The following is a 12,000-nucleotide window of genomic DNA, read 5'->3' as shown; positions in this document are numbered from 1 at the left end:
TCCATCTTCGTTGTGGGAAGTCACTCAGCTTCAGCTTTGGGTAACATAATGACTGTCACTGCGTACAGACGCCTGGAAGCTCGGATCATACTCCTCTCCCGCTGTGCAGCTGAATTAGTTGGGGTTGCTTTTCTGCTCAGTTATGTCAGTCTTAAACCAGCACAGTGCAGTGGAGGAGAATCAAGACTTTTGGAGGGTAGTCCGTCAGTTTGCAAGTAACTCGTGTACTAATGGAAAAATGAGGCCTCGATACATACGATTATTTTGCTAATATGATCAGAGGATTTGCTTCGGCAGTTCAGAGCAGTCCATCAAGTGATAGCCCATCGTGTACTCTTAAAATAGTGGCATTGAACTATTAATAGTAAACAGTAGCTTCTAAAAACTGATAGACTTTTTTTTTTTTTCCTCAATGAATCAATGCTTGAGAGATGCCAGAGGCACAGTAAAATTATAATCTGGTGTGTAAAAACCACAGCTTTCTTGGTTAAATACTTTAAGTGGTCTGATTATCTTGAATTTAGGTTTGAATTCTAATTTCCTATTTTCTACTCATCTAGCTGCCTTTCTCAACTGTTTCCTATTAACATTCACTTGTGTTCTTGTTGGCGTTTGTAGGTGGCCAAGTAAAATAATAGCAGCTTGTTAGTTTGATAACCCTGATATTTTCAAGCCATTACAAATATAAACCAGGAAAATGTGAAGAAGAGAAAGGGACAACCTGTATAGTGCAAACATATAAGTTTTGCAATTACTGATGCAAAATACAGGCTTCCAAGCTACTACTAAACACTTATGCATTCTCTGTATGAGAAAATGTGACGTCAGGTGGTGGTTGAAATAGGACCTTTCCTATATTAACATACAAAAATATACTTTGTTAAAAGTTAACAAAAATAACTTAAATTTTTGAGAAGCAAGAAAAGTCCTTGTTGGGACGGGAACTCCATTTGCTTATGTTTTGCATAAAGTAAGCCTACTAGCCTAAACTGGTGGCTCTCCAGCCCTCTGTGTGTGGATGTCCACACAACACACACAAGGTTACTGAGAAGAGGGTTCCTTTCTTAATTATCTCTTGTCAGCGAATCCCTGAAACAGTGGTTGAAAATTACTGGCTTAAAATCTACCCTCAGAGATTGGCCATTTTTTTTTTAAGAGATGGGGTTACAACAGCATCTAAAGGCAAATAACGAAGATGAGAGTTTCTGAACATTCTTGCTGCATTGTGACTTCAAGTCATACTCTTAGTTAGTTTTAACATTTTGGCTTTATTCTTTATATTAATCTTAAAAAAATAAAATGAGGCACTGATGATACATTATGGCTTGCTTGTGTCAAAGTACCCTGTGCTTTGGTTTTCAGGGGCTTGACATAAGGAGCCAAGGGAAAGAATCATTTCCTTGGCAATGAAATGGTTTCTCCTCGGCGTTTAAGGACAAACTAATCTATAAAGGGTAAGATGACTAATTCAGTGGAATCACTTAATTTCAGTGAAGTTGAATGTTGATGATATAAACATTCTACTATGCATTTCCTATGCAATTTACAACTACTACTTAACGTTTATCTCTCTTTAGCTGCACTGAGCTCCGTGCCTGTGGTCTTGAATCGGAAAGAACTACTACTTTAATCAATGGGAGTTGTATCCGAATGCAGATTTTGATCTTAAAAATATTCTGAAGATTTATTTTAAACCTGAAATAATAATAATAAAAAAAATCTTCAAACAAAGAGAAGCTTAAGTGGTTCTCTTGAGATATTCATAAAGATGTCATCTTTGGATAAAAACCCAATATACCAAATTGAAACCTAAAACCTGCTCCCCTTTCTATAGACTCCTGAAAGAATGATTTTTGTAGCAGTATGTTTTAATGACCAACTACTATTTTGAATGCAATATTAAAATAAATAAGATAGCATAGTACAGAGAGACATGCCTCCAAGTCACATACCCATTGTGCAACAAAACCATTCCTCTGAAGATGAAGCAAGGTCATTAAAATTAATTAGTTATTTTGCAGACAGTTCAGGCTTTGACGCTTTTCCAAGAGTTCCTTTACTAATTTCTCTAAGGAGAAGAGATGCTCGTCTGCGTCTTCTGGTACGAGATTTCTGATGGAATCAGCGAGTTCAAACAGGTATTCTGTGTTTCTTCCGCTAGGACCAACTGCGTTAAAAATCTGTTCAGCAATTTCTTCTAGAGGTGCGGGACCGAGGTAGTTCGGGTTGTCGCAAGTCCCAATGTATAACAATACATCAAACGGTTCTACTGACGAGTCTTTTGGGTAGAAAATGACCGTTGTAGTCCTGTAGCCTCCTTTCTCTCTGAAGTCCAGGTACGCCTTTACTTCACATTCTCGTCCGGCTGGCAATCTGTAAGCAACGCCCCATACGCACCCCTGTTGAAGGACATAAGAAAAGAAAATCCAAGCAGTGTTCATAAAGATACTCACAAATTAATGTATTTCTATTGTATTTAGACAAAACTCTCTTAAAAAAAAAATTCCTTCCGTTTCCAGTCTTTTTATAGCTATTTCTCACACTGTTTGTAGAAGGAGTCCCAAATGAAAAGGGTTGTTTTCGTCAGGAAATCTTCAGTCAAAATGGTAATTATGCAGATTGATCATCCACTTTCTTGCTAATGCTGAGGCCTTTCTTACAAAACAATTTCTTATTGCAACTAAGTTTGAAATAGTAAATAGCCTTGGCATGGGTGACTAAGGACCTGGCAGAAAGGATACAAAGTATCTTCCTGACCTCACAAAATTTGTATCTGAAAATTAAAATTTTAAATAGTGCCAAATTCAAAGTAGTTTTGATCCGGTCCTTTCTCTGTTTAGCTGCAGTTTTGTTTCTAAGGACTTGGGTGTCACATCTGTTACATGCACTTGGAGGGATGAGCGTAGTGACGTTACCGCGCTGAAACCGAATCAGAGAAGAAAAATTATCCACTAAGGGCTACATATTGTTTCTTATGAGTGCTGTTTTAAAATAAATGGTAGTCTGTTTTGCCTGCTGGCAACATCAAATGTCAGTTCTTCCTGCAGCTAAGTGGGTATATGTATCGGTGCTACAGTAATGATGACAAAGCAATTAACGTTTTGGTTTTTTTCCCCCCTAAAACTGGATCTTAGTATTTAGACATGATATCAGACGATGCTGGGGTGGTGGTGTTAATTCATGAGCGTTGAATTTTGCAGTCAGACTATATGCTGGTCAAAGGCATTTTATTAAAAAACTCGGGAGTCGTTTTCTATTGCATCCTTTGTAGATGGTGAGAGCATTTGATGTGCTATGGCCAGGAACAGCAGTAACGAGTACAAAAATGGGTTCCTTGCTTTCCCTCAGCCATCCGGGATGCGGGTTCACTCCAGCTGTCTGCAGGAAATGTGTTAGTTTGAAAAACAGCCTCTTCTGTGCACATTGTTTTTGAGTTAAATCTGCCATTCAGACCTACTTTGGTGTTGGTAGAAAAATATATACGGGTGTGGCAGAGTTAGGGATTTAAAGCAGATATGTTAAGTGTAACTGCTAGTTAATTCATTTACTTTTCAGTATAGAGGATGATGGAAAATTATAATCCAGAAATTTGACAAGGAGTATGATGTTCTGTGGTCTCCTCTTAACTGGCAAGGAAAGATAGAGCAAGTTAAAACCACTCTAAACTAGATGTTTCCAAGCTGCACTACGTGTATCGCTAGCGAAAAAGGACACGCAGGCTAGTACAGAGCTGAGAGCTGGCATTGCCAGTAGAAGTCCCGCTGCTGTTGTCACCACAGCGTTTGGTGTCTGTGTGCAAGGGAATAATTGCTGTAGTCTGCTAAGGTATCTTCAAAATACGGTTACTTTTTTAACCTGCAGCATGAGTAACTGAAATGAAAGCAAATGACTTGTCACACCATTTGATGTCGATGTGTAACGTGCGATTATCTGGCCACACCAGATTCTGGAGAAAAGGGAAAAAAAACCCAACCAAACAAAACTGGTTTGCTAAGGGGAAAAAAGCTTCTATAGAAACGTGTAAGTTTGCTTAACAATACAAAGTGAGTGACAACAAACATAAGCATTCTTTGTCTATATAGGCGTCTGTGTAACATAATGGTACCCAGCAGTACAGTAATGTGAAAAACCCTTACTAGAAAGGTACAGAAAATCACAATGAGAGACAGTGCATTGCATTTTGCTGGGTCTGCTAACTGCAAAAAAATAGTTTAAGTTTTTGATTACTGCTAAGCTTACCTCTTTTTGTGGCTGCTCTCAGGGAAACAGATTGGTAAGACAGCAATATCATAATCACATAGATTAGCCACTGTAAATAAAAACTAACTACTACCAAAACATCCATCCTCCGTGTCTTATGGCCTTGTGTTGCATGGCCTTGCTCTCCCTCTGCTTCCATGCCATCCCTTCTTCCTTCCCGCCCCTCTGGAGGCATTAGTGCCTGCAGGGATTCCCTCTCCGGGAGCGGTGTGAAGCTGGAGGGACGGGACCACCGCAGCCGTCCCCAGCAAGGTGCCAGAATGGAGCACGCTGCTGGCTGTGGGGGCCCAGGGGAGCAGCAGGGAGTGGGAAAGCGATCGCATCCAAGGTGTATGTATCCTGCAATCGCCGCCCCGGGCTTCCCCAGCCTAGCTCAGTCCTTTGGTCCTAGCTGGTCAGCAGTCTAACCGAGAGCTCTCTGGTGGCCAAGATCCCTAAAAAAATTCACCGGTAGTTGTAAGATAGCTTCTTTACTATCAAACAGGATTACCGATGGGTAAAATGTAAGTCTAAGTACTTTTATAAGCAGAAAAGTTGATTTTCCTGCAGCTTACGTGACTGTAAGCCCAGGCCTTGTTTCACCTCCCCTCCCTCCCCAGCCCAGGCACTCCCCTTGCAAACGCGTCCATTGCGCTGTCTGAGCGAGACTTGGGGAAAAGGGCGAAAGATAAGCAAGAATGGCAGACTCGGGCCAACGGCCGTTTTCTCTAAACAGGAGCTAATTTCACAATATTGCATAGAAACCAAAAGCACAGTTGTGGCATTTAGGTCCTTAAGTGTTTTATCTGTGTAGCAAAAAATAAAGCAAGAGTATCTCCCTTTTTTATCACTGCAATGTAATCTTGGTTTGTTTTGGTTTCTGTTTTGGGAGGGCAAGACTGCAGTCCTGACTCAACATCTGGGGTCTGCTAATGGCATATTATCAGCGCTATACATATGCTGTAAGTAAAATTCTGCATCTTACAACTGGATAGCTGAAGAGACTATTCCAGATAATACTTTAAAATATACCTTTGGTCATAACAGACCCAAACTACTTCCAGTTTCTTAGTTTAAATTGATTGATTTATTTGAAACAATCACGAGTCACTCGTGTAACTCCAAGAAATTCTGAGAGAACTTTTCGTTGCACTAAAGATAACTCAATTATTTGCTTGTAGAGAAGCAAAAATTAATAGAGACTTACTACACAGGCTGGGAATGCAACGGGACTTTCTGTACACTACAGAGACAGAACAGGAGTACTATACCTCAGGATCTTCAACCAGAGTCACAACTCTTCCAGGCTAAAATTAAAAAAAAAAATCATAGTTCAGTTAAAGGCTTTTACCCTAAATCATGAGCAAAACCAAACCAAAACAAGAAAAAAGCAATGAAAAGTAATGAAGGGGTCAGAGAACTAAGCCAGGACAACCTCAATAAGGTCTATTTCTTTGAGATCCAGTATAAATATTTTCTGAGAATAGCTTTTGATCTGTATTAGATAATGTTTTGTTTATCACAGTTTAAATACTGAGTGGAAAGTGTCTGCAACACAGGGCAGTCATAAACAGGGAGGTTTTGAATGTCCTTGCTTTCTATGTGCTGTCCAGACTCAATTCTAGTTATGTTTAAAACGGTGACAATAATTCATTAGTGTAAAACCTTCCTCAGTCATGTTGCTTCTCCACAGTACTATGTGATTTTTTTTTTTCAGTCTCCGGAGTGACAATGAGGTGAACCTTCTCACTTGTATTCAAAAAGTTGATATGCAGGCATGGAAAAATAACGTAACGTAGAAACCTAGCTTGCGTAGAACTAAGCAAGGTATTACCACTTCTGGCTTGGTTTGCACTAACTGGATTTTAGAAAATGTTAATTACAGACTATGACACATGGCAACTCCTAGGTTTAAAAGCTCCTAGCTAATTAGATGTTTTCAAAAACATATAGCAAATAAATCTGCTAGTAATTTGTAGTAAGCACCATGTTAGTACCATGTTATTTAAAACTGAAAAAAAGAAACTTGTTGTGCAAAAGATTACTTTCCCCCTTCTTTTCCCCCTCCCAGCTCGTTCTCCCTTACTGGGCAGACGGAGGATACCTTGGTAATGGCTTATTTTTCCAATGAGTTACTTCTTGCAGGAAGAGTAAGAAGCCAATTTCGTAAATACGGAAAAGAAAATTGTTGAAATTTGCTGTATAACCTGGAGAATAAAATTTTAAAACATAAAACCCTATGGAGAACTACATTTGTACTTTAAAATTGCTAATTTTGGCATCAAATTAGTATACAAGCGCCTTTGATGAGAGGTAAGGGAAAGCAGAGGTACTAGCATTCCTTCAGTTTTAGCGTAGGATAGAAATTCATTCTCTTGGGCGGTACAAAGATAATCTGAGCTTGATGTACTTGGATGCGTGCCCATCGGTTAGCCTTAGCTAACTTTCAGTCTTGGGCTACTACATTTCAGTGTTTTTGGCAAGCCACGCGTTCTTCTGGTAGCAAGCCAACTATGAATCTAGTTTTTGCAGAGCACCGTATAGATACCATCAACTGCAGATATTATTTATTCAGTGCCAGATCTTTTATAATCTTAAGGGCCGTTTATTTATAAGCTCTGAGGTGTGCGGTATTTTTCATTTTTATGCCAGTTCTCTCCCAGCATCAGCCATCTATTCCTGATCTGATTGATAAAATAAGGCAACAAAACTAAATTAATACGAAGTGATTACTATTTGAGTACTTAGAGGAAACAGGTCTGTTACCATGATTAATCAAGACAACTTAGGTGTTCCTTTTGGGCAGTTTTTTCCATAGCCATTGATACTTCCCTGACTTGCGTACTCATTACTGGCCACTACGATTTTTGTAAATTATGGATTAAAGAGACATCCTGTGGTGGGAAACAATTTTCTCTTTATTACCAGGAATGCCTGTGTCTGAAGCCTAAATATTAAATGAAAGTGAAGCGCTGAAGAGTTGTTAATCTTCAGATTGGTTGCGTGATGAAAGAGCGATCTGTCTAGGGAAGGAGAGGATATCTGTTGTATTGGTTTGCAGAGTCCTTGTCTAAAACAAACACCATTAAGAAACCATCGGTATTACCTCTGCTGGCTAAGTAAAGCAAATAACACATCTGTAAATGACCGGCTATATAATGTGAACCAAAACCATTTTTGTCGTGCCCAAGTACTGGCAAGGGCAAACCCGAACGATCTCCTAATCAGATGTCTTTGAGGGACTTGTGTCAGCTCTGCGCAGGCTACTGCCAGGCTGACAAAGGCAACCTTCCGCCGGGTCCCGCTGGATGGAGCAGCAGCGTGCAGGACTTTTCTAAGGCATCTGTAGTGCTAAGGGCCATCGCCCCTCTGAATCGGAAGGGAAGCCATTGCGGAAAATTAAATACATGTTGTTTCAGCTCTTAGCGTTGTATTTCACTTCAAGCCCTCAACTGTACTGTACACTAGGGCTCCCAAACGTACTCCTGCCTTAGACTGCATGTGATGGGAGATTCTTCTAGGTTTGACCATCCTGGGTTCAGTAAAAAGAGGAAAATGGCATTAGCATGGTGCAGAGCGTGGGCTAGAGTCTGTGACGTTCCCCTGGCGTGGGGGCTCTGTCTGTCTGCGTGGAGATAAAGCTCCTCGGGACAGTCCGGAGGTCTGGCTGATGGGCGCTGTGAAATAGCGGGGTAAACCGAAATAAGGTCTTCCACTGTTAAGATTGTTTTTAGTGGTACTATAAACCGCTCAGCTACTGAAATTACTAAATATTTACTGATAGAGGAATCAATCAATTTTTGCATCTGGATATGAAAGTAAGATGGACTAAAAGGAAATATGAAATAATTTTAGCTTGATTACCTCTAAATTTTTTCAGAATGGGAGGTGTAAGTTTGCTAATAAGTCGGAATGTAATAATTTAAAATGGTTTCCTTCAAAGCACAAGTTTATTTAAACAAAGCGTAGCCTTTTTGACTTCTGTGGCGTACCAGGAGCCTATCTATCCATCCTCTCCCTGGAGTCCCCTCGCTGGCAGCCATCCAACGGGAAGAAACCGCCGGGGTGAATCAGGGGATCACAAACGTGGGAAGGCACGCCTGGAGATCCGCTAGTCCAACCTCCTTTTTTTTCCATTTCACCTTTAACAAACTAAAAGCCCTCCATTACCTTAAGATGATTTAACCTTAAGCTGACCCAGTAAATTCTACGCATGCAGAAACTCGGTTTTCTGTTTGGACAGTGGCAGGAGACAGCTGCAGCTAGATTAATCGTGTCATCAAGTTTCCCTGGGTTTTTTTGGTTTTGGTTTGTTTTTTTTTTTTTCATAAGCGCATCGGAGGGCTAGGAACAAGTCTCTGGCAGAGCCAGAAATGAGATTCCCCAAATGTCGGTGTGCCGTGCAGTCAAGTGAGTGCCAGTGCCAGATGAAGGCGAGCGGCTAAAGCAAGCGGTCCAAAGCTGGGAGGGAGGAGGATCCTAAGGAGAGGAACGCAGACTTCACTGTTGTGGCAGCAGCAAGCTGTTAGTTTGGTTCAAACCATGTTGTGATAATAATGGCTTCAACCCTTGAATGCGTTTACGCTTCCGTGCAAAACCAAACCCCGGACTTTAATGTTTGAGAAGGTTTATGTGAATCATGCAGGTTTGCATTCCTGATGCTGTTTTTTCTGAAGCTTGCACTAAGAAATCTGAATTTGCCATTTATGAAAACATTTTTGTTACTTATTCAGGTCTTTCTAAGCCACTAGCACTTTTTGCAGGGAACGCTGTTATTGCCTGGTAAAATTCAAGCTGCCTTAATGTACTATTTGGAATAATTCTCTGAAAATCTTATTTTAAAATACAGCTGATGTATAAGTTGCTGTATATTTTTTTTTTTTTAAGAAATGGTTATTCCTTTTTTTGCATTCTTAATCTAACAAAACCTTTTCCGATTTAACATCCTGTAAAGTATAAAATATGGCCCCATGATTAAACAGCACTTTATAACTAGTTAACTGTCTTATTGCAGTAGGAGTTGAGCAGTTCAAAGTACGAAGACAAGGTCAACCGAGTTTTGTACTAAAAGCTTGCAGCCACTGTACGTAAAAGTGCTCCGTATGTTTTTGTTGCGCTGACCGTGGAATGTTGGAGCAACGAGGGTTTTCAGGAGAGGTGTTTTTAACTTGTTGGCTACTGTTTTATTGCTGTTCTTTAAAATGTGTTCGTACCGAAGGACGAGTTTCACTTGTAGCTCACCCACAAGAGATGCAATTCCTCTCTGATGTCAGGGATTGTAAAGGTTTTATAGCAGAGAGCGTTTGGCCTGGGAAAATGGGAGGTCCCAGCTGTGTGTTTTCTCAGCGTACGCTGAGGAAGCCTTTTTGCCTTGCAAGTAGGAGTAACAGCTCATGGACTGCAGGAATACAAAACGGCATTAACTTGTTGATGCTGAGAAAAAGTGTATTTTGTTAATGCCAAGTGTTTTATATACAACATAAAATGCATTAACTAGTTTACATAAATAATGACCTGTGCCCTCAGTCTGTCCAAATAAGCATCTAAATAGAAATAGAGCAACGCGTGGGCTTGCGTGGGTGGGGTTTTGTTGTTGTTGTTGTTGTTTTAAGGCTCTGTATGCCTGGAGATGATGGTTCTGGGTATGATCTTGACTGTGGCAGAAATACAAATGTCTCAGCTTCTTGGAACCAAGTATATGCTAGTGGGTAGTAACCTGGCGTGGCCATTTTGCAAGATTTCCAAAATCTGCACAGTCGCTCTGAGTATCCCCCTGAATTTCAGCTAGCCCGGCAGAAGATAATGCAACGAGGCCACCAAGGATACTTGCAAAAAGGAAGGAAAAACTGGCTGGTGCAGGTGCTGAAGCCCCGAGAGTAAGACTTTCTCTCTTGACTAATCTTCTTTTTATTATTATTATTTTTTTTTTAAAGCCTGGTTCCCTAAGTAGGGGAGGCTGATGGGATCACACTCTTTTATGCCCCACCCTAACAACTTTTGCACGTGCTTTTCAATTTACCCAAATTCAAGAGAAGGACAGAAATTTCCCAATGCTCACGCAAACGTAATCTTTGGAAAGGGCTGACTGGTGGATGAGAAATTAGCGTTCAGCAGAGCTAACGGAGCCAGCCGCAGGGCATGCTGCATCCCTCCAGCCCAGCAAGGCTGTGGCTGAGAGCGGGGCAGGTTTGGAGACGGGAACCGTGTGTACGACAGCACGTAAGCCGGCTGACAAAGCGAGGCTTTTGACTCTGTCTTAAAAGCAACACGGCAAAGCGTTTTGGGGCTCGAGTTCAGAACCAGGACAGCTGCATTTGCACAGCACTGCTCCAAGCTGGAAAACATGCTTGCCGAGCCCCAGTCCGCTTGCAATTTGTTTCTTTGCAATTTTCTTTTCTTTTTTCTTTTTTTAAATTCTAGCTGCCCAACTCGTGCTAGGACCTGGAGCATGGGGATTTGCCTTGCAGAAAGGTAAATTTGAGGGGGGGGCATTGTATTATCTTTAAGTACTGTTCAAGTTATTTTATGGTGTTTGAGGTTCTAACTAGTGCTATTTAGAACTAGGTGAAAATTTCTTCCATGCTACGTGTAGCACGCTGCGTTTTATTTTTAAAAAGAATCCTTATGCCTCTTCTGGAGGAGCTGTTTTAAAGCCATAATCCAGTTTTAGAGTGGAGTTTCCAGGTTAGACGACTGCTTTAGGGAGCATCAGCAAAACATACTTTGATGGTACAAAACCAGCACTCAGAGTAGGTAAATTGTGAGAGAGCTGTATGCAAGCATCAGTTTCTGTACATTTATGATGAGTTTGCGTTTCTGATGAGTAAATCGTGCGCAGCACCTGCAGCCGTAAATAACCATCAAAGTCATCCCTCTAACTTGCCGGGTGCTTCTGTAACCTATGGTTTCTTTAACATTTGTGGAGGTATTTATAATTAAATAAGGGCGCTAGCCCTCCTATGGGGAGGGTGGTACAGGCTCTAAAGCAGAGCGAGACTCATTACTCTCACTCCCGCGCCTTAAAAATACATATGTTCGCCTGAAATTGGGAATGCTCGCTTCTGGAAGTTTAGTTTCTTTTTCTGGGTGGCCTCCCCCCCCCCCCCCCCTTTTCCAAGCAGTAAATATTTCCTCCTCCGTGAGGAGGAAATTTTACTTTTCATTTGAAAGTAAAAAAGCTGAAAACCAGCAAGGTAGTTATTCAAATCAGTGCTTCTGGCCTTTACTTATTAACCAGCCTTTCTCCTCAAAGCCTGACGCCCCCGCTGAGGTATCTTCCCTCAGTTAGTTAGATTAATGTCTATAACTACTAACTTTTGAGGTCTCGAGTCCTCAAAAAGACTCCCCGCTTCGCTTCGGCGGCGGGGACGGAGGTCGCGGCGGCGGGAGGAGAGGCCCGCCCGCCCCGCCGCCGCGCTGAGGGGCCCGCCCGGCTCCTCCGCCCGGCTCCTCCGCCGGGCCCGGGGAGGGCCGCCCCGTCCCGCCTCACCTTGCCCGGCACGCCGCGGTGGTCGGTGCTGCCCTGCCAGAAGCGGCGGCTGTAGCCCAGGATGCGCCCCACCATCTTCTCCTCGTAGGGGAAATCCACCTTCCAGATGAGGGAGCCGTAGCCGAACACCCACATGGCCGACCGACCGCCGGGCGGGCCTGCGCACTGCCGGGGGGCGGGAAGGGCCGCCTTCCCTCGCCGGCCGGCGCGGGTCCTGCCCCTCCGGTGCCCCGGGGCTGGCCGGAGGGGTGGCCCGCCGGAGCCACGGCCCT

At 42.3% G+C, this 12,000-nt stretch overlaps 2 protein-coding genes across 6 annotated transcripts in view; one reads left to right on the top strand and one right to left on the bottom strand.

Annotated features, from left to right (window-relative positions):
* The window catches only part of ASB3 (ankyrin repeat and SOCS box containing 3), a gene marked incomplete at its 3' end in the record, with an annotated part of 31,351 nt that overhangs the window by 4,743 nt on the left and 14,608 nt on the right, over nt 1–12,000 (top strand). Inside the window, exon 1 of one of the 5 annotated variants that reach the window (XM_082307369.1) lies at nt 10,640–10,710. The exons of the other annotated variants lie outside the window; for them this stretch is intronic. Of the gene's footprint in view, nt 1–10,639; nt 10,711–12,000 lie in introns of those variants that run through there. 5 annotated transcript variants of the gene reach the window in all.
* On the bottom strand, nt 1,070–11,863 carry CHAC2 (ChaC glutathione specific gamma-glutamylcyclotransferase 2; the record flags this gene model as incomplete). The annotated part of the gene is made up of 3 exons (XM_082307374.1): nt 1,070–2,399; nt 5,511–5,546; nt 11,729–11,863. The coding sequence occupies 3 exons, from the start codon at nt 11,861–11,863 to the stop codon at nt 2,007–2,009; spliced, it is 564 nt and encodes a 187-aa protein (XP_082163500.1). The 3' UTR covers nt 1,070–2,006.

Source organism: Platalea leucorodia, assembly GCF_965183815.1.
Source record: "Platalea leucorodia genome assembly, chromosome: 3".
Taxonomy (NCBI): Eukaryota; Metazoa; Chordata; class Aves; order Pelecaniformes; family Threskiornithidae; genus Platalea; species Platalea leucorodia.
Note: the sequence above shows the minus strand (reverse complement) of the source record. Positions and strands in the feature narration are given on the sequence as shown.